Source organism: Barbus barbus, assembly GCF_936440315.1.
Source record: "Barbus barbus genome assembly, chromosome: 41".
In the NCBI taxonomy this organism is placed as follows: Eukaryota; Metazoa; Chordata; class Actinopteri; order Cypriniformes; family Cyprinidae; genus Barbus; species Barbus barbus.
In genome coordinates, this window is record NC_136719.1 from 25,532,281 (window position 1) to 25,555,802 (window position 23,522).

Sequence of the window (23,522 nt, forward strand, 5' to 3'; positions counted from 1 at the left end):
GAGCAACTTTTGAACAGCATGGTTTCAGTATTATCGGACCAAATTTTGGGGACAATCTGATGAAAGATGTAGAAGGAGGAGTTCAAAAATTGATACTGTAAACTTGTAGTTTTGATCTATTGGTGACGTGTGTCTGTTTTTCCGTATCAGGGCTTCATCGGACCTCCAGGAGTTGCAGGAGCACCAGGACTGGAGGGAGAGAGAGTGAGTTCAAATGCATATTTATGTATCATAATTTCACATTAATACATATAACATGCAAGCAGATGCCATTAGCATGAATTGATGCAAAGTAACATGCTGTCGATTGCTACAGAAAGTCATTTTGAATCATCTATCAATTTGTACAATCAAAGAAGTGTGTTGAAGAATCCATGCACTTAGAATGGATATCAAGTAGGCCAGCATGCAGAAATGTGATTAAGTGGCTAAAATTTGCAACTAGATGAAATATTTCATGTTAACATGAAACAAGTGTGATCATTTACCAACCCTGTCTCATGTCAGGATCAGACAAAACCTGTTTAACCTGCTCAGATTCGCTTGCTATCAGTGGTATCTGTAATGGCGTTTAGTACATGCAGCAAACTTCACTCTCAGAAATTACATTTACATTTATACATATATGCATTGAAGTTTTCTATGTTCATGCATTCCATGCAAGTCAAACCCATGTTTATGATGTTACAAGTGTCATGCTTTACTGTTTGAGCTACAGTACTATTATAGTTTTTAATATATTGAATTATCAGTTTAATTTTAATTGTATATTTAGTCATTTTGTTCTGTTTTTTGTTTTTTTCATTTTTATTATTTTGTAAATATTTATTTATTTATAGCTCTAGTACTTAAACTAAATGAAAATGACAAATATTGCCTTGGCAACTAAATGAAATAGGTTTAAATCATAATAATAATAATAATAATAGAAAAATATAAATGTCATTTTCAATAAAAAGTTTTTAATCTAATATTTACAGTATATTTCATTATTTCAATTAACAGAAATGCTTTTAACAGTTTTAGGTTTAGTTAGCTAAAATAAGTTTATATTTTTCAATTTATATTTTTTAAATTTAAATTTTATTAATTCTAGAAAACTAGTTCTACCACAAAAGGATGTTGTAAACATTTAATGACTCAAATGTAAAGCATTTTTACTGAATAATTCTGTATATTTCTGCTTGGTACGATCCTGTAAACTTGCCCCATAGACTTCCATAGTAAATGTCTTATTGTAAAAGGATGTTTCACTCATTTTACATAATGATAGATAGCCATAATGATCACAGGCCACAGATGCTGTTTATATCCATCAGTATTCTTTTAATATCAGCGTAATGCCGGTTTCGTCCAGACATGTTAGACTGACTAACACACGTGCTGTTAAAGCCGAACATTGTGTTGAGAGTTGCTGCGATTTGACTCAAATTCCCAAATGAATGACATAAGCTGGAAAACACACAAGACAACAGCGTTGAGATTGATGACGCCCCCCCGGCTCAATGTGATCAATGTGTGTCAGATCGGATCGTTTGGTAACCGCTATCATCTCGATGTGTTCCAGGGAATTCCGGGTCCTGTGGGAATCAAGGGTCCCAAAGGAAGACAGGTAAATGCTCTCTCATTCATAAGCTGTCATCAGGGGATATTATGCAAATGTGTGATGCATATTTATAACAGATGAAGTTACTTGTGGGAAAACACACGAAAATTAACAAAGAATCTGTTCTTGTCATCTGTCGTCCAGCTGTAAAGGCGACAAAATTATACTGATGGAAGATGTTATGCAACATATAAAAGTCTACATTAGTACAGAAACATTGCTTCATTTCTTAAAGTGGTTGTGAGGGTCATTCTGACCGATGTGCATGTGGTAAAAATGTATGTATGTGTATATATATATATAAAAATAAAAAAAAATCTTATTTTCTATCATAAAATAAGACATATAATAAATAAACAAACAACATCAATAATAATAACTATTATTATTATTATTATTATTTAATCCTATAGATAGTCTATAGATATTGGTATCAGCATTGGCCAAAAATCAAATTGAGCTTTGGTTTTTAATTAGGTGTCTTCAGACATTTGATCAATCATTCCTTGATTGATCAGATTCTCAGAGATTCTCAGAAAGCTTCTCTAAAACTCTAGAGAGCAGCTCATGTTGTTATAGTTTTGGGAAGTGTTGGTCCTGAGAAAGCCTCAAACATACGAGCCTGTTAAAATCACAACAGTGCCGGTGTGCCAGCTGGGCTCCTGCCCGCCGTCTGCAGCAGAATGATTAATCACAGGCATCTCCAGCCTGGATGAAAGCTTGCTGGAAGACGTTCAGAGGCCCCTGGGCTCTCAAAGACACAAGCAAACATGCAGACGCTCTCCTGAACTGCAAACCACTGCCATTTACACAGCAGATCCTTTACAGTAACATACACTGATCAGGAGACATGTACTGTATAAAGACATGAAATAAGCCATTGTACAACATCAGATTCATAGCCAGGCGATGCGCTCAGATGTGTGATCTGACCTCACGGAAAAGCGCTGTGTGTCTGATGTGAGACTGACGCAGTGTTCTTGCAGGGTGTTGTTGGTGATGCGGGTGAGCGAGGGCCGCCCGGACCTGACGGAAATGAGGTACGAGTCTCTCTGCCATCAGATAAACACAGTTATATAGAGTTAAGATGCATTGATTTCAGATTTACTGGGCCTTTGCTAGAAATTGGAACAATAGATCAATATTCATAATTTCATTCAGGGAAAACCAAAGTATACCATGCATTGTTTTTGGACAGTAGCACAAAGGTATTCTTTGATGTACAAATTATGTATATGAATTACTGTATTAAAATGATGTATAATAATTATGCATTAATATTATAATACAATTGTATGAATAAATATTTAACATTAAGTTTCAGAAATTGTATGTACATATTATTTTTTTATAATTAAATCATATAATAATTACTATTAATTTTATTATTATTAATATTAGGTGGATAGTCTGTGGATATACTGATTTCAGTGTCAGCTATTAAGAAGTCATGTTGGTTGACTACACTTTTTAATATATAATAATTATGTATAATGTATATTCTGTGCCATAGTATATACCGTTCAAAAGTTTGATGAGATTAAATAAGACTAAATAATATGAATTAAATTAGATTAAATAATAATAATTAATACTTTTTTATTTAGCAAGGATGCATTAACTTGATCAAAAGTGACAGGAAGACATTTGTAATGTTAAAAAAGGTTTCTATTTCAAATAAATGCTGTTCTTTTGTCATCAATGCATCCATTATGACTATCAATAGGACATAAAATTTAATTTAAAGGGGTCATCAGATGCAAAATTCACTTTCCAAGTTGAATCCATCCTATAATGATAAAAATCCACTCAAGTGTTTTTTTTATTTTAAAATCCTCTTTCTCAAATCAGGCTGTTCTGAGATTCCTGTCAGAATGACGTAGTTCTGTGCAGACCCCTCCCGTGATAGTTGACAAGACAGTCTTACCTTAGCCCCGCCCTGAGTGAGCTGAGAGCTGTCCGCCTCGGAAGAGAAGGGCGTGGTCAGCAGAGCTCATTAACATTTAAAGGAAAATGCTACAAAACGGCTTGCTCTGACCAGAGCTGTTTTTGACAGGTTTAAAAAGCAACAAAATGTTTTTTTACACTACCATTGAGAAATTTTAACCAAACTATGTTACAGACTTTTCATTAAGACCCTAAAGAATCATATCAACTTGTGGAAAATGGGCATCCGATGACACCTTTAAGAATATCTTTCTGGATTATGAAAGCCCTAAAATTTCTGTGTGTGTCATTTATCTGTTAAGACATCAACTAATAGGGTTTCTGATAATAATACAATGTCCAAATTAAAAATAAAAAAATTATACAGTGTTTCTGATAATAGTACAATGTATCAAAAGCCTGAAACGCCTTGCAGTTGTAGAGATCTTTGATGTCTTCAGTACAAGACAAATGTTTAAAGATGTTTGAAAATAATCCTACATGTAGACAAATCATCAGACCTGTTCCTCCTGAATGCATTGTGGGATTGAGTTTCTTGTGTTTGGTGTGTTTTAGGGGCCCGTCGGAGGAACCGGCAGCAGTGGATTCCCAGGCCTAAGAGTGAGTCCTTACACACATGTATAAACAGAGGAGGGTAAATCAGCTTCTTCGCTGTGCATATGCATATTACTGCATAAAACACACTCTTACCAACCCTGTCTCATGTCAGGATCAGACAAAACCTGCTTAACCTGTTTAACCTTAGGGTTTGATATCTCTGTTCACCCGTTCTGTCCTTGATTCTTCTTCATCATTAATGTTTAGGAGAACAGTTTTCTTAAAAACTGCCATCTTTCAGTATGGGTTAAAAACATTATCAGATTCAAAAATATTGTGTCACGTGGGGTTAATAAAATTAAAAACAAAACCATAAAAAATGGAGCTCTATCATACACCTGGCATAATGCACCGGCAGGTGCGATGCAAGTGTTTTTTGCTAGTTTCAGCCCGACGCAGTTATCATTTTCACGTCCTGCAGCACGTTGTTTAAATAGCAAATGCATTTGCTCATAGGCATGATGGTCTGAAAACCAGCTGTGTTCAGGCGCATCATTGACGCCTTGCTATTTTGAGGCAACTGATATTAATTGCGCCATTGACGAACTGAAACCTGGTCTAAAGTCAATTTTTAAATAAAATAAAAATAGCCTATGTAGGCTATATTTTATGTTGTGAATAGCTAACTCTTTCCATCCTGCAGATGTTGTTGCTTCTGGGCTGTGCGTTGTAAATCACAGAAAGTCTACAAAATACGTTGTCTCTCAAAATCTCTGGTCTTTTTTTTGTCATGCACGTGTATCCTATTTTCCTCATCGTTTATAGACTGATACTTTACTGATGTCTGAACTCCATTTTCAGCGGTTTAGAAAATATAAACAGATGGTTCCATATAGCTCTTGTTATGAATGCATTCTATGAGAATGTGTGCTTCAGGTTTTGACTGCGAATGTCACGTCCATAATCTTTGAAATACTAGATTTTTTGTTCAAAGTTGTGATAGTAGTTTTGGAAACACTGCAAGAAAAAAAACTGTTTTTGTGAATGTTCATTAGCTACTGGTATAATTGTGTGCTCCACATTTTCATTGTATGATTGTAATGTTCCATTTACTGTTTTTTTATAAAGAGATATAAAATATATTGGGCATAACTGAGTTAAGTGTATTGATCCGGCCCTCTGCAACCGCCCAAGTTTCTCATGTGACCCCTTGGGAAAATTAATTGCACACCCCTGGCTTAGATCGTTAAAATAGGGCCCAAAATGATTTCATTTTATTTATTACATTTATTTTATTTCAGCTAGTTTCTGAGGCATTTCTCATTTTCATTTAGTTTAACTTGAAGCACTAAAATAACTGAAAATAAAAATACATTTTATATATAAAACAATAACTAATAAAAATGGTGAAATGACTACAGATAACTCAAAAACAGATCTCAATTTTAAAGAATGAATAGAAAGTTCATTTGACTTGTTAAATATCGATGATGATTTTGCTGGAGATATAATGCGACGATTGTGATGGTTTTCACTTGTTATATACCAAATTAACTCAAACTAAAATAACAGGTTAATAAAAATGATTATATCTGTGCAGAAAGCAGACTGGCTGTGAGTACAGTGGTGTGCTTGGGGAACTTCATGCTGAAGTGATGTTGAGTGACTGTGATCCCGGCTCTTTCATCTCTCCTACAAGAGCAGATTTTGGCCAAAAGCAGCGGTTTATCAGCAGATCTCTGCTCCTGAAGTGTTGAGCGTTATTAATATCCTCTTGGCAGGAGCTGCTGGCGGGACTCAACTCTGTTCAGTAGCAGAACAAGCTGCTGAAAACCAGCAAAAAACTACTGATTTATATTCATGTGCAAACTATATTACTTGTCAGAAGAATAGTTTATCCTGATTATTAATATTAATACATGTAACTGCTTATTTGCAGGTGATTTTACTTAATGCACCGAATCAAATATTATGATGACAAAAGCTGCAAAAGTTGTTTTATAATTAAAACACATATTTTTAAGATCTTTATGTTATTTATTCATTTATTTATTCATTCATTCATTTACTGTGTTTACTGTATTTACTGTGTATTTCTTTCAGTGCTATATCAATAATAAAAATGTATTATTATTAATAATAATAGTAATGGAAACTAATGAAATAGTCTTTTGGAAACGGTGCATTAAAATCATCACAACCACAATCATCACATTATATCTCCAATAAAATCACCTTCAATATTTGACAAGTCATGTGACGGTAGTATTATTTTAGCATCATTGAGATACTATTATACTGCAGTTGTTGTTGTTTTTTAAGCTTGTTTCTGAATAAATCTGACTTTTCTCACAAATCTCTTATATAAACTCACACTTGAGGCTTATAAAGTCATAATTGTGTGATATAAACTCATAATAGCAAGAAAAAAGTCACAATTGTGAGTTTATATCTCGTAATTCATAGGGGGGAAAAGCCAGAATTGCAAAATGAAAAGTCACAATTCTTTTAATTTGTTTTTTTAATTTTGTGACGGAAACAAGCTTCCGTAGTTTTTATTCAATATTTTGAAATAGTTTTTATTTTTGTATTTATATTTTATTGATTTATTTTTATATGTAATTTTAATGTATGTATTTGTCATTTTTATTATAGTTTTTTATAGTTTAAAAAAGTTTAAGTTGTAGTTATTTTAGTTAAACTAAAAAAAAAGAAATAACATTGACTTGGCTACTAGCCGAAATAAAGTGAATTTTTTTAATTTTAACGGTTATTTTATTTTAATCTTCAAAACTGCTTTTTTATTGGTTTAGTTTTAGTTTTATGTAACTACAATAACTTGTGGCAACTTCAAATGTTAAAATCCCTCTTAGGTTTCCTTCACTGGTGTGTGTTTCAGTCTGTTGCATGTGTCTCTGCTCTGTGAGTCTCTGCGGAGCCGTTCATGTGTCAGGAAGCCAATGATTGTGTGTGTGATACAGTAGAGGACCGTCTGCTCGGCTCGTTCCGGCTTTAAAAGCAAACCCCCGGAGCCGTATAAAGCTCTGGACAGAGATGTCAGGGTGTCAGACGGCAGATTTAGAGCGGGATGTTGCTTCTCATGATGCTTTCACTGCGGTTTCTGTCTCTGACGGATCAGCTGATGATCAGAGAGGTCCTGAAGTGTCTTTAAGAGCTGTGAAAATCAGCTTTTATGCTAATAAATGCCCTGTTGAACACGATCAGGTTGATTCCAGCTCTGATATGTCAGACTCACTGAAAGGGGAAGCACATGAAATAGAGACAATAATAGAGAAACAGAGGCTCGGTTTGGTTTCTGATCTGTTATGTCATGCCAGCTGATATTAGAGAACAAACTGTTCAATGCCTAATTTACTTTATTTAGATTAATTATTTTATTCACTTTTTAGTTGCGTCAAGTCTATTGTTGATAATGAGATAAAACCTGTGTTTCTTTGTTAAAAAAAACTGGTCTTTTATACTAAACATTATATAGAAATATATTAATATTTGGAAAACATATAAATATTATTATAGAATATAATTATATAAAAAATATATAAATGTTTTCCAAAATTTTAGAATCTTAGAATTTTCAAAATATTGATTTTGATATGTTTTGCTATTTTTTATATTGTAAAGTCAGAATATATGAATATTTGGAAAATATATCTACATATGTTACATATATATATATAACTTATGAACCATACACTGAAAATGATAAAAGTGACAGTAAAGCTCTCTATAATGTTGCAAAATAATTCTATTTCAAATAAATTCTGTTTATGTATTAAGAATTTATTCAATTTTAGATGCATTATATTATATTATATTAATGATTATAATATTTTGCATAATTTTATTTTAGGTTTTTAAACCATTTTAAGTAAAATTTTACTTTAAGTAAATGTTGATTTTTTTTTTTCTGTAATTGCTAGTTATTTATTTATTTAATATTAGAAAAAAGAAATACTTTTATTGATCAGGAACACATTCAATTGATCAAAAGCAACAGTAAAATGTTACAAAAGAAAAATAAATGCTGTTCTTTTGAACTTTCTATTCATCAAAGAGCCCTGAAAAATAAAATGCATCTGTACATGAGATGCTTTTGAACATTCCCAGATTGATGTGTTTTCTGCAGCAAATGAGTCGTATTTCACCTTCTTCTTCTCCTCTTACTTCTGTCGTTTTTATCTCGTGCAGCGGACAGAAGAGCTTTTTCATGGACTGTGTGTGATTTGTTTGTGATCTGTGAGTCTTTTACAAACATCTACCAGCTCCAGATGAGCAGCCCTCCCTCAAAACACGTCTTCACAAGCTAAATAAACAAAGTCACATGGCAATACCATGATTTTGCACTTGTACTATGGTAATACCATTGTATACTGATGCCATTACTGGCTTTGTTAGTGGTCTGGATGCTCTTGTACATTATTTTACTTCACGTTTTGCAGAAGACGCCTGAAGAGCATCATCTCTCCGGCTCGGAGATATTTGTTCATTTTTCCTGTAGGTTTGAGGTGAAAGAAGAGGCTGGTTCCCATGAATCAGTGCAGACATGAGAGCGGTTTATTAGTTATGGCCCTTTAATGAGAAACAGCCTCACAAACAGCGTCTCTCTGCAGGGCCTGCTCTATTAGTGCTGCTTTCACAGAAACACTGAGCGCAGATGTAAAGAAGTGTGTTTGACGCATTTAAAAATACACAGATATGAGCAGTAAATATACTGTTACAGTGTAGAAAGATATTACAGCATTATGATCAATATGTGTATTTGTTACTTTAACTTGTTCAAAATTCAACTTGATTTTTTTTTCATTATGACATAATTCAAGTAAAAATGACTTGCACAGACAATTTGATTCAACTCAAAGAATTTAAAGCAGCAACTTTTTTGATATAGATAAATGTATATCAAATTGAAAAGATTTAAATTGTAAATTTTTCCCTGTTTTGTGTTGTTTTTGATGGTTTTGAATAGTTTTTTTCTGATACATTTATATTTAAATATTATTTACCCTACTACAATATTATGTGTGTGTGTGTGTGTGTGTGTGTGTGTGTGTGTGTGTGTATATATATGTGTGTGTGTGTGCGTGTATATATATGTAAAAGTGTGTGTGTGTGTGTGTATAAATATATATATATATATATATATATATATACACATACATATATATATATATATATATATATATATATTTTTTTTTTTTAAATCAGCAAGTATACCTTTTTTTCAGCTGCTTTGAATTTTATTTATGTATTTCTTTATTTGACAAATCCTTTTTTATATATAAAAATATATATTTTTATATATAAGTTTCCTTGGAATCTATGTCATGGATACGCATTCATATATTATTATTATTATTATTATTTAAATGAATTAAATATTCAATTTAAATACATTTAAAAATCACAACATTATTTAAATGGACTTTTTTAGTTTGTATGACTTAAAGTACTTTAATTCCTTTGGTCCCACCTTTTCCCAAAGAACGTGGTTGTAAAATACAAATGTTCCTCCTGTGAGATAACATTGAATAGATCTTTCCCTTGATATTCTGTCCCGACCGCGAGTGACTGTAAAATTGCATTTACCGCAGCAGGAAGCGGGTTAATTCTGCTCTTTCAGGAGTAGTTGTGTAAACGTGCGTGTGAGAGTTCAGTCACAGATAAAGTGGGTGCAGGGCTCTGCGTTTCTAACATGTTTGTAAAAAGCCAGAAACTGACCGCAGACTGACATCATGATGGTGGACGGTGGGACTGTCCTCATACAGCTGTCATTCACTGAATTATTCACGCTCCATCTCTGTCTCTTCTCTCAGGGTGATCCGGGGCCCGAGGGACCCCGCGGCTTTCCTGGCATTGTGGGACCTCAGGTACCATCCCTCACATCATGGCTCAGTGTTTCTGTAACCTGATTGGCTGGACACTGAAGAGCTTGTTCTCTCATTGGCAGGGCCTGACCGGAGGGGCGGGGCCTCCTGGAATGAAAGGTGATAAGGTGATTTAAATATTTCTATTATTGCAGCGAACATGCAAACTTATGAGGATAATGTGTTGGAGAAATGGTCTAACATGTCATAGATGATCAAACGTTTCAGCACACTTGAATTCATTTAGGTTTCTCATGGCCTTAATGGCTTCTGAAACTAGTTTTATTTATTGAGAAACAGAAGATCTGTTCTTTTGTGAAATCTTTTAAAAACTGCTAAATTACTAAATGTATGTTTCTCATGATTTTAAAAGCTTACAAAACTAGTTCTGTAGATAAAACAAAGGTATGTCCACAGGTATGTTGTAACTATATTAGAACAATAACTGGAATAAAAAACAATATTGAAAAAATTTGAAAAAAATATTTATTTTATTTTATCTAGTTTCCAAACTCGGTGTACTGAAATAGTGTATGAAATACTAAAATGACGTGCTAAAATAACTAAAGGTAATTATTGATTCTCGTATGAGACAGCATTATGTAATATCCCCTAGTAGCCATAACCACTACCTTGTGGAGGGCCCAGGATGACAAAGGTTCAAGTCCACAGGTGGACAGAAATTGGAGCACTCATCCATCAGGTGTTGGGCGGTCTGCTCAGGAGCACTGCATTGGCAGGCAGCTGACTGCCGCAGTCCCCAGCGGTACATGAATGCACCAGTTCGCAGACGATTCAAGGACACCCATTCTTTCCTTGGTAGCTCAGCGCCAGGTGGTAGGGCTGTGTTAGGGACAATGGTCAGATGAACAGGTCGAGACACCTGTTGCCAGTCGGTAATCCATGATTCACGGATGTCAAACTGTGAATTCACAAGCCTAGCTGCATGTCGGGAGAAAGGATTACGTGACTTCAAGCGTTGCTGACCCAGAAGATTCGACTGCTCCACTAAATCATGGAGATGTTAAGGCCTTGGTGACAAGAGTACGAGTGTGGTGTTCTCTGCGAAGAGGTGCTGGGGCAATGCCTGAAAGCACTGGGAGGAGTTCAGTTGGTGTTGGGCGAAGACATCCCGTAATAAGCCTCATGGTGTCGTTCAGTAATTTCTTTACATGGGAGCTCCTGCACCATGCAGGGGATGCATATTCCGCAGCGCTGTAGACCAGTGCTAGTGCGCTGGTTCGTAAGGTGGAAGTACTGGCGCCCCATGATGATCCGGCCAGACGGCGTAGCAGGTTGTTTCTAGTAGACACCTTAGTGCCTTGAGATGTTCTTTATACGTAAGTTGTCTGTCCAGTTTCACGACAAGATAGGTTGGTGTGGCACTGTAAGGGAGTGGTATGCCATCAAGATTGATGGTAAGTTGATGGTTAGCTTCCTTGGTGTTCAAGTGGAAGGCTGTGACAGTTGTTTTTGCTTTGCTCATCTTAAGCCACCAGGACCTCAAATAGGTTGCCAGCTGGGTCATGTCTGCTCTTAGTGTGTTCTCTAATTTAGACCAGACTCTGTCGGAGTGAAGAAGTGCAAGATCGTCCGCATAGCCGTACTTTCCAGATATTGTTTGGGGAAGATCACTGATGTAAAGGTTGAAGAGCATGGGTGATAGCACCGAACCTTGGGGGACACCATTTCGAATCAGCATTCGAATTTTTAACATCAGCAACAACCTCCAGAGGGCAGGAGTGAAGGTATCACAATCTACTGTTCGCAGAAGACTTCATGAACAAAAGTACAGAGGCTACACCAGAAGATGCAAACCACTCATTAGCAAGAAGAATAGGAGACGAGCCTCAAAAATTCTGGGACAAGGTTTCATGGACTGATTTTATGGACCAAAGTGATGGAAAGGCTAAAGTTTTGAGAAAGAAAGGATCTGCTCATGATCCCAAACATACAAGCTCATCTGAAACACAGTGTACACAGGTGTACATTATAGTACACATTACACAAGTAATGTAATGGCTTGGGCTTTCATCGCTTCTTCTGGGACAGGCTCATTAATCTTCATTAATGATGTAACACATGATGGCAGCAGCAAATTAACTCAGAAGTCTACAGAAATATTTTGTCTGACAATTTACAGAAAGATGCAACCAAACTGATTGGGAGATCCTTCATCATGCAGCAAGATAATGACCCAAAACATAATGCCAAAACAACAAAGGAGTTCATCAGGGGCAAGAAGTGGAAGGTTTTAGACTGGCCAAGTCAATCTCCACACTTAAACCCTGTAGAGTATGCATTTTGCCTGCTAAAGAAGAGACTGAAGGGAGTAACCCCCCAAAACTGAAAGAGGCTGCGGTGAAAGCCTGGAAAAGCATCACAAAAGAAGAATGCAAAAGTTTGGTGATGTTAATGGGTCACAGGCTTGATGCAGTTATTGAAAGCAAAGGATTTGCAACTAAATATTAAGTCTTTTTCACTTTAATCTGTTAATTCTATCTGTTCCAATACTTTTGGTAACATGAAAAATGGGTGGGTTCAAACAAAAGGTGCTATCTTCTAAGTTGTGTATCAGATCCAGATGAAAATACCTGTAAATAGCTGAAATGTTAATCTCTCATCTCATATTCATCTTTTGATGTCAAACCCAAATGTTTTCAGTCTACAGCAAAAATAAAGGAATTGGCCTTACTGTTCCAATACTTTTGGAGGGCACTGTATATATATATATTATATATATATTGTAACGGGGTGAGGAATCACACGACAGGGAAGGCAGGTGAAATGCCCCGAAGGGTGGCTTTATTGAGAAAGAGTGAAGGGCAACAAAGGGTCCTTGTGGGTGCTCCAGTGTGGTGAGTGCTCTCTTCCTCAGCGCAGTGAATCCGTGCAGTGTTCCAGTGGGGCTGGCCGGTCACACGCTGCTGTCTGTCGGAGAAATGAGAGGGCGAGTTAGTGCTTGGTCTCATGGAGTAGTCTCCCTGTGTGTGGGGCTTGTGTGGCTTATGTAGCCGCCGTCTGATGAGCCGCAGCTGTGACCGATCAGCCTGTGATGAGGATGGGCAGGTGTTCCTCGCTTGTTCCCAGGGCGACGCTGATGACACTTCGGGACGCTCGTCACAATATATATATATATATATATATATATTGATACCTGAAATAAAATGAATGTTAACTGAAATAAAAAAATTAATAAATAATCTTAACTAACGCAGCCGAATCCTTACCCATCTTCAAGAAACGGCTAAAAACTCATCTGTTCCATCTTTACTTGACCCTCTAACTCTAGCACTCTCTATTCTAATTTTATTTGATCTATATGTCTTTTGTTGGTTTTGATTGCTTCTTATGTCCTCATTTGTAAGTTGCTTTGGATAAAAGCGTCTGCTAAATGACTAAATAAATAAATAAAATAACCTTAAACTTATTTAATTTCAGATAGTTTCCTGTAATGTTTCTCATTTTCATTTATTTCAACTTGATATACTAAAATAACTAAAATCTTAAATAAATAACAAACTTTTTAACTAAAATAAAAACTATTTAAAATACCCAAAAATCTATGAAACTCTAGCTCAATGATAATATAATAACACTGGCTGGAATGTAAAGAAAAGCTCAAATTTGAAAGCGTTTTAGTTTTCATCACATCGTTTCCAGACAGTCATTTGTGTTATTTCTGAGTTTTCATCTCTTCAGTGTTATTCTAACACATGGAAACTCGTGACTGTTGCTGTATATACAGTATATATGCATACATGGGATCCAGTTCAGGCATGCTGTGTTAAACGGCGACGAGTGTTTGGCGTCTCGTCTCTATTCTGTAATCCTGATGCTGTATGATTTAGGGTGAACCTGGATTGAGGGGTGAACCGGGAGAGACTGGCTATCAGGGCGACAAGGTGAGTGTCAAGATGAAACCGTATGCTTGGTTTATATGGTCATGAAATAGCGTCAGTCTGTCTCTTAAAAGTTTTATTGTAGACATTTGTACATTGATTAGTATATTCCCTTGTGTCTGAAAGTTTGGTGCATGATAGAAATCTGCTGCAGGAATCTCTAAAAATGTATTATTAGGTCTTTAAGATTCATGCATTTGAGTTGCATATTAAATATCCATTCATTTGAATTTCACAGTTTTAACATACACTAATAAACTAATATACTTTTTGTTACATGCTTGTCAATCATAAATAAATGGAACAGGTCAGATTTGTGCTCTTAAAAAGTCATGGCATAGTTTATTATTAACTATTTCATCTATTTAAATAATCAATAGTTTTGTTTTATATTATTTGTATTATTTTTATACCTTTTATTTTTTATATTTGCATGGTTTTTATTGTGTCTATTTAAATAGAATGACATTTTAATTTGTAATTATTATGCAATTTTTATTCATTTATTATTTCATTGAATATATCCATACTTTACAATGAAATTAAAAGAAATTGTGTTTTGCTATAGAAAATGAAGTCTATTTTTAGATTATATATATATATATATATATATATATATATATATATATATATATATATATATATATATATATATATATATAAAAAAAGATTAAAATGTTAAAAAAATAACAATATAACAATAAAAATGTCATATATATCACATTTTTATTTTATATTATTTTTTTAAATCTTTTAAATCTTTTAATTACTAAAAAAATATATTTTTGATTATTATAGAGATTCTTTTCGATTATTATATAGATATTTTTCATTTTTAAAATGTACTTTTAACTGCCTAGAATAAGCGTAGCTCTGTTCATTGTGAAAACAATCAAATTTATTCCTTTAAAAAAAATGTGAACATGGTTAAAATATGACTAGCTGAGGAACAAGCAATGTTCACTGAGTTAAAATGTATGAGTTTGATTTATTAATGATAAATATATATAAAGCTGGTTATTGTTTGTTTAAAACACATGCAGTATAGTAGTCCTGTTACAGAAATCTGACCTGTTTCATTTATGTATGACTGACAAATATGAATCATATTAAGTTTAAACAGTGAAATGCAAATGGACATTTGCATACATATATTCAAATACAAAAATTTTACATATTTTTTGAGTGAGGCATTTGAAAAAATCATGAACTACTGGTTAAGTAATGGAGATTTGTGGGTCTGAATGTGTGGGAATGCTGTGTATATAGATGGATTGGGTGGTTTATGCAGACAGCGAGGAAACAGCGAGTTTTGTTTGTGTCTCTCTTCCAGGGGACGGCTGGCAATCCAGGCCCGACAGGACCACGCGGAAAACCAGGACCTCTCGTAAGACCACCTGTGTTCAATATAAATGCTGTCCGTTGTCAGTAAACCAGCAAGTCTGGTTACAAATCTGAGAGAGACTGAACTATGATCTCTTTTTATTTATTTATATATATATATATATATATATATATATGATGTTTATGGTTGATATTCTCTCTCTGAAAGGGGAAAACAGGTGACCCGGGACCACAGGGGCCTCCGGGGCCACCAGGACCTGAGGTGAGAACCAGAGCTCAGGAAAACTGTCAGGATTGTGTGGAGGTTTGGTTTTGATCGAGTCAGGAAACAAACGTCCAGTTTGCTTGTAATATAAATCAATGATATCCTTATAACAGTAGAGCAGACTGACATAAAATGATCTAAATATCAGCGGTCACCCTATATCTAAAAACAAATGTCTTAGTAACATAAGATTGAAATGATCCAAACATATAATGCAATGCAATCCAGTGATGACTGAATGATGGAGAAATAAACGCTCCTCAGAAGATGTGAGATGTTTTGGAGGCTTGTGGAGATCATTCCTCCGCTGAGGAACACTGAAAGTAAAGCTTCTGGGAACAAACGCTCCTCAAAAGATCCTGATGATCAGATTTGAGACGCACTGATTTTTCTAAAAAATAAAAAAAAAAGATTGATGGAGAATCAAGTAAAGCCCAGCTGCTTCAGTAAGTGTTCATCTGGAAATATGACTGCAGTTATTCTAATGATTTCACATCAAATGTTTCTCCCAGACTAAAGAATATTACAAATAAGCAGATGAAATCAATTGACTTATTTAGTATTTCTGCACTGATTTTGAGAAGTATGTCAGTAATTGTATTGGTTATGTTTAAATTTGCTGAAAGATTTGGAGCAGACTTGAGAGCGACGCTCTTATTAGATCAGTGCATGTGGCCTTCAGATGCCCCAAACCTTCTTCAATACAACAAAGCATTAATCACATTAGAGCTGTTTATAGTCTCCAATAAATAGCCTGAATTGTGTCTTTTATGGAAGGCATGTCTACTTCCTTGTTATTTGTGTTGATTTTTGTGTTTGTCTTTCGTTAATTCCGAACATGATCATGGCTCCTCGCAGCTTTATCAGAGTAAACGCAGAAGCATCTGTGCGGCAAATGGATGAAACTCATCCAGCGCAAGAGTTTAACGTCCCGCGTGCTAGTTTGATAGCAGCTAGGTGGCTAGGAACTTGCCCTCTAGTGGCACTTCTGTGTTATTTCATGCTCATGTCATGCTGTAGCTATTTTCCTGCCTGCAAATTAATGTCATTAACAATTCTAAGAAACTGTTGTGGAGCCATATCCTCACAAGAACTTGACATTACTTTTTTTTTTACTTTTTTAATGCATGTTCCTGATTATAATTATTATTAAATATATATACTATTAGTATAAAAATAAAAATAAAATATTTCATTATAAATTATATGTATTATAATTACAATTAATTAATCATTTATATAAAGTATTATGTAATAATAATAATTATTATTAATTATTTGTATTAATTATTATTATTATTTTTATACAATTTACATTTTTATTTGATATCTTCCTGCATCCGAATGACATTCATGTTAATTTTAAGAGCAAAATATCAGACCCACAGCATAATAATATTATTTATTTATCATACTATTTATTTATTTACGTTTAATAATAATAATAATAATTTTATATATATATTTTTTTTTCAAAATATTAGAACCTATTATTAATACTATACAAATTATTTAATAATAATAATCTTATATTATTATTACTACTATAATTATTATTGTTGTTGTTGTTATTATACATTTGATATATTTATTGAATTTCTTTCTGCATTTTGTCATATTACAAAAATACAATTTTGTATGACACTTTTTGTTGACCTGGATCTTGGAGAGCAAACTATCAGACCCACAACATTCCTCTTTATTCCAAGCAGAGAGAGTCATCAACAGTAGTAAACTCTTTATGTTTTATTCACCTGTGAATGGGGAGAGTGGTTTAAATATGCTGATGAATCAATAATTGACTGTGCTTTGGATGGGTAACATCCTTCTGTTTGAGTCACCATGACGACCTCTCACTGTCCTTTGACACTAAACACTAAAACAAGCCCACATACACACAACTCACTCCAGCTAAACACTCAGTAATGCAATATTTATCAGAAGTATAGAAAAACTCTAGTTATAAACGTAAACCCTCCCTGCCTGCCCCTAATTTATAGCAAGTGGCGTGGTCTGATGACAGGTGGGCGGAGCTGTAATGACAAAGGCGGAGCAGCCGTTAATCACTGTATAAGGTGAAGCTCATAATGCATTCTTTATGTGTATTTCTCCATGTTTTATAGGGTTTCCCAGGAGACATTGGTGCACCAGGACCCAACGGCCCCCCGGGACCAAAGGTATGCATGTTCTCTAATTAAAATCATGACTGTTTAGACAGCTGCCTACCTAGACACTTATACAACATCATATTTGTTCCAAAAGGTGGGCATCAATCTTATGCTGCCTTCTGAGGTTTTAGGTTTAGTTTCACTCATGATGCTGCCTTAATAGTAGACAGCGAGGCCCCTCACTAAAGCTCATTTGTTACTCTCACCCATTATGTGTCTGAGTCTTTGAATGAAAGACATGTTTTTCCCTATGGCGTTATTTTACTGCCAAATGTCGAGAGCACATTTTTGTAGCACGAAAGTAGATTAATATAATGCGCGAGCGGGAATCTCCCCGCTCGCACGCGGATTTCCTTTGCTCTCGCTCAAAACCGGATGTGCGCCGTCTTAAAACGTGTCTCTCCTCTCGTTCAAGTGTGCATGTGAGCGCTCAAACTTTGTCCTGTGCACGCGCACATCTCTCCGTGCTCTTGCGCTAGATATTAATTATTTTCACACCTGGATTAAACGTCAAAAGTCATCAACCAATCAGATTTTTCTACGACTGATCCAATGAAAATACTAGGCCTACGTGAAGAGGGAACTGATTCTTGAATTTCTCTACAGTTTAATAATATTTAGTCATATCAAATGTATATTAGAAATGCCTAGGAATTGGGTGTTTGGATGATTTATAAAACAAAACAAACAAACCTAGTTTGTCTAATCGTTTGGTCAAACCCCTCTGAGCGATTAATCTAAACAAACAAACAAACAAAAAAGTATATTATTCTTAAAGTTCATGTGGCCATACATGTATTGTGTACTTGTGTTGAAATAAATAAATATATATACATCTTCTGATTTAAGACAGAACTAGGGTCAGATGCACTATTCCCTAAATAGCCTACTGAAGATGTGGAGACCAAATACAACACTATAATGAGTTTATCATATTTGTGATAACATCACTACATTATATTCTATGGGTTTAATGCATTTGCAGACAGTGTCATTACCTATAACTGTCATATAACTGAATATGCACTGTTTTAGAGGAGAGTGCCACTGAATGTGTTGCTAATATGAAGTGAGTTTTCATGAAAAGAAAATCAGAACTGAAAACAAAAACTGGATTTAAAAAAATAAATAGATAAATAAAAAAACTCCCAATAAATGTCCAAACAGCGATTCTATCAGAGCACTTGGTGTGTTATGATATCATCGTTTTGATGTTGTTTGATAGGAATTGTTACTTACTATTGCCAACAACTGAGAATTTATTGCAATGATTTTAAATTCAGTTGCGATATCTGACATAACATTGAGCTTTTATATGAAGTCTTTAGAGCCACGGGCTGTTTTTAGATAAATCGAGGGGTTTGACCAACCATAGCTGGACAGAGCTTGTTTATATGTACAAATCAGCCAAGCACCTCATTTCTAGCCATTTCAAATATATATTTGATTAACATTGCTAAATATGATTAAACTGGAAAGACATGAAAGATCTTTCTTTGATTGTCAAAATATTTCACAGAAAAGTACAAAATACAAACATAAAAGATATAAAGTACAACAAAGTAGCCTACAATAACAGTGTGTTAAAACAACAATGCAACAATAAAAGAAATCAAGGAAAGGCCCTAATGAAGAAATCTGTTTCAAGATCATTTTTAAAAGTGCATAATGATCATTTTTGACAAAGTTTAATTCAGGTGCGAAAATAATTCATCTTCATATATATATATATATATACATACACAATACATGTATGGCCACATGAACTTTAAGAATAATATACTTTTTTGTTTATTTGTTTGTTTGTTTAATCACTCAGAGTGGTTTGACCAAACAATTAGACAAACTAGGTTTTTTTTTTTTTTTTTTTATAAATCATCCAATCACCCGATTCCTAGGCATTTCTAATGTACATTTGATATGACTAAATATGACACGTTTTAAGTGCATGCATTCTCTCTGTGCGAGAGCAGCGTATATCCGAGAGCAAACATCCGGTTTTGTGCGAGAGCAAAGGAGATTCGCCCTCGCACATTATATTAATCTACTTTTGCGCTACAAAAATGCGCTCTCCACATTTGGCAGTAAAATAACGCCATATTTCCCAGTGTTCCTCACTGCACAGATTTTGTGTATGTGTATGTGTGTGTGTGTGTTTAGGGTATTCAAGGAACCCGGGGCCCCCAGGGACCACCAGGGCCAAAAGGAACAGAGGTAAAGAGTTCATCTCCAATCTCACACACCCTATCTATCTATCTATCTATCTATCTATCTATCTATCTATCTATCTGTCTATCTGTCTGTCTGTCTGTCTGTCTGTCTGTCTATCTGTCTATCTATCTATCTATCTATCTATCTATCTATCTATCTATCTATCTATCTATCTATCTATCTGTCTGTCTGTCTGTCTGTCTGTCTGTCTGTCTGTCTGTCTGTCTGTCTGTCTGTCTGTCTGTCTGTCTGTCTATCTATCTATCTATCTATCTATCTATCTATCTATCTATCTATCTCTCTGTCAGAGTGTGTATGGTGGTATAAAGTGAATGAAATATCCTCTGCAGTAGAATAGAGCTGCAGTAGAGACAGTTCAGTGATGTTCTTCTGCTCTTCTTTCATCGCCTCGTTTCTTTTCAAGCTTGTGGTGTGATGTGTACAGTGATGGAATGTTATCTTGTCTACAGGCGATGTTCTGTGGGATCTGTTCACTGAATGTTTACTAAACCGCTTCCTTGTGTGTTTTTCCAGGGAGACGAAGGCCCCCCGGGTCCACCTGGAAAGCCTGGTCCCACTGTAAGTGTCTTTCTTTTTTAAGATTCATGTTTGTTGCTATTTGTTGTGAATGTATACAGGCATAAGCATTTACAATTACACCTGTGTGTGTGTGTGTGTGTGTGTGTTCATCCACTACAGGGACGAATAGGTCGGAAGGGTTTCATCGGTGAACCAGGACCTGAAGGACTGAAGGTATGTGTCTCCTCACCAGCAAAAATGATCCCACCTGTCCATCATCCAAAATGCAAAATGCAAAAAGCCAGTCTTATGTTCAGTATTTCCATTACCATCCGTACAAATGTGAAATCTATCACAGATGATAAGTTCATATTAGAGTTTGGTTTACAGTCATAGATTCTTGATGATGCAAGTGTTTCATTTTGTTGATCTGGTTTTGATGTTCATTTATTTATTTTTGTCTGTTCCCAGGGAGAAATTGGTGACCCAGGGAATCCTGGAAAACACGGCCCCCCTGTAAGTACAAATATCTATCTATCTATCTATCTATCTATCTATCTATCTATCTATCTATCTATCTATCTATCTATCTATCTATCTATCTATCTATCTATCTATCTATCTATCTATCTATCTATCTGTCTGTCTATCTGTCTGTCTGTCTGTCTGTCTGTCTGTCTGTCTGTCTGTCTGTCTGTCTGTCTGTCTGTCTGTCTGTCTGTCTATCCATCCATCCATCCAAATTGTTACGCTGAACTCATAGTTCTGATGTTTTTTGTTGAATTACTGGCAGTTTTCCGTTTCACAGTTGTGAAGTTTCTTTGAGCAAACGTGTTTGTTTTCCTGTTGTGTGTTGTGCTCTTGTAAAACCAGAGACGTATTGTGAGGATCTAATGCTGTGTGAGAAAACAGAGCTTCAAAAAGAGCCTTTTAATGCGTTTCATGAGAACTTCCTCCCTCTCTTGAACTTCTTCAGAGAGATTTAGGACACACACAGCGATTGCCCTTGGAAAAGCGTTTATCCCGCGGTTTCTCTCCATCTTCCGATGGGAAGACGAGACTGTGTTCGCGTCCTTGTGAGGAGGATTTGCTTTAGATACGACACAGCAAACGTGCGCTGTATTTCTGTGATGAGCTCAGTCATAATATTTGCATTCTGGTTTGTGTTCGTCTATAGTGTACGAGCTCACATGTGTGATGCATTAGAGACCAGCCGCAGAAAATCTGTGCAGGGGCCCCGACGGCCCCACTTCAAGAACAGCAATCTGGAGAACACAAGGTCTTTAATGAATGCATGACATCACTTTCCAAATGAACAGGACAAGATCAAGACAGAGGAGAAAATGGTTTAGTTGCTGAAGTTCTCAAAGTCCTTCACTCTGACTTTTCAGCACAAAATCTTTCAGATGTAGAGTTGAAAGTCATTATTGGTTCTTCAGAGCAGTATTTTAATCTCTGGGTTTTTCCGCTAGCTGGACGTTTGGCATTTTTAATTGCCTTTTTCCCCATCACAAACTGTATTTTAATAATCTCCCTAAATTAGATATCATTTGAAAGCTTAAACACTCGTTTTTTAGACATTGTATTACCATTTTTGGACATTGTGTTACCGTGGAATGGTGCTTTAAAAACCTTTAGCAGGCTCTTCCTTCTATTGTGCAGTGTCAAGTGTCAAATTACAACATTTTCTATTATATTTTAAAATCAAAACTTTTGCTAATTTTGACAACTAATTTAGAAAGGTCTGAAGCCTCAAGGTTCCATATTTGGTGGTTATTTATTGTAGCAGAACTAATATTGTGACAGAAATGGATATATTTGTTACAGGAATATGCATTCAAAAATCAATGGAGTTTGGGTGTCACCTGGTGGCTATTTCTGTTATAGCACCTAAACAAACTCTCACAGGAACCTACATTTTCATAATCTCAACTTCAAATTTGGAACATAATTTAATTAGACATGTGGTTTTAATTTTATAGCAAATGTAGGTTTCAAAATATTTATTTTATTTTATGTAAACAATAAAAGTACAATTTCTTTACAGTAAATTTAAACTTCTATAACATTTTTAGTGTCTTTCTATTTTGTGACATAACTGTTGCCTGTTTTTAAGTGCGGTACAGACTATGCTTTTATTTCTTGTAGCTTCATCTTCATCCAGTAGACGGCAGCGGAACATGGATTTCAGTTAATGTTAGGATTGATATAAAGCTCAAATCATTCAGCAAGCATTTTCTCTGAGGACTCGGTTGTAATCGAAAAGTAGCTGCTGGATGATGTAGATGATTTTATATGGCTTTTGAAGTGTCTGGAGTGTTTTTAGCTGCAGAATATCCATCCTCTGACACATTTTGAGGTAGTGACTGTTACAGCAGATGTATGTACTGCTGGCTGTCGCTCGGCTCTTCCAGGAAAATATGGAAAGCCTCGTCAATCTCGGCGTGCACTTGGTGTCTCTCCCGAAGAACATCTGTGATGTCTGGCATGCTTTCAGAAAGCTCATTATTTTATTTCTTGGCTCTCCAGAATCCCCTTACAGTTCATTCTTATGTAATCTGTCCGTTTTCTCGGTCTCGGATGTATAGAAATCTAAAAATGAATGTGGACAGCAGCTCAGATCATTTAATCTTGGAGGAGTTTCATGAGAAATGAATTTTTGATTGCCGATTTTGGGATCGTTGCAAATCAGTTTGAGACATTTTTTGATCTCTTTTGTAATTCTAGAGGAGATTTGTGAGATTTCTGTGTTAAAATTTATATATATATATATATATATATATACAATTAATCATGATTAATCACATCCAAAATGAAAGTTTTTGTTTACATAATATATGTCTGTGTACTGTGTATATTTATTATGTATATAAATAAATACACACAAGTACATGTATATATTTAAGAAAAATATGTTACATTTATGTATTAAATATATGGTATAATTTATATGAATATAAATATATACATGCAAATACATGTAAATATTTTCAAAATATATGCTGTATGTGTGTGTATTGATATATGCATAATAAATATACACAGTACACACACATATATTATGTAAATAAAAAAATTATCAAATGTGACAGTAAAGACATCTATAATGCTACTAAATATTAAAATAAATATTTCAAA

At 34.8% G+C, this 23,522-nt stretch overlaps 1 protein-coding gene across 1 annotated transcript in view; it reads left to right on the forward strand.

Annotated features, from left to right (window-relative positions):
- The window catches only part of LOC306860951 (uncharacterized protein), a gene marked incomplete at its 5' end in the record, with an annotated part of 76,108 nt that overhangs the window by 14,048 nt on the left and 38,538 nt on the right, over positions 1 to 23,522 (forward strand). The window contains 14 exons of the mRNA XM_079402976.1: positions 151 to 204; positions 1,568 to 1,612; positions 2,593 to 2,646; positions 4,109 to 4,153; positions 9,925 to 9,978; positions 10,059 to 10,103; positions 13,827 to 13,880; positions 15,211 to 15,264; positions 15,430 to 15,483; positions 17,610 to 17,663; positions 19,815 to 19,868; positions 20,400 to 20,444; positions 20,565 to 20,618; positions 20,856 to 20,900. Coding sequence (XP_079259102.1) covers positions 151 to 204; positions 1,568 to 1,612; positions 2,593 to 2,646; positions 4,109 to 4,153; positions 9,925 to 9,978; positions 10,059 to 10,103; positions 13,827 to 13,880; positions 15,211 to 15,264; positions 15,430 to 15,483; positions 17,610 to 17,663; positions 19,815 to 19,868; positions 20,400 to 20,444; positions 20,565 to 20,618; positions 20,856 to 20,900 — 711 coding nt within the window. The remainder of the gene's footprint in view (positions 1 to 150; positions 205 to 1,567; positions 1,613 to 2,592; positions 2,647 to 4,108; positions 4,154 to 9,924; positions 9,979 to 10,058; positions 10,104 to 13,826; positions 13,881 to 15,210; positions 15,265 to 15,429; positions 15,484 to 17,609; positions 17,664 to 19,814; positions 19,869 to 20,399; positions 20,445 to 20,564; positions 20,619 to 20,855; positions 20,901 to 23,522) is intronic.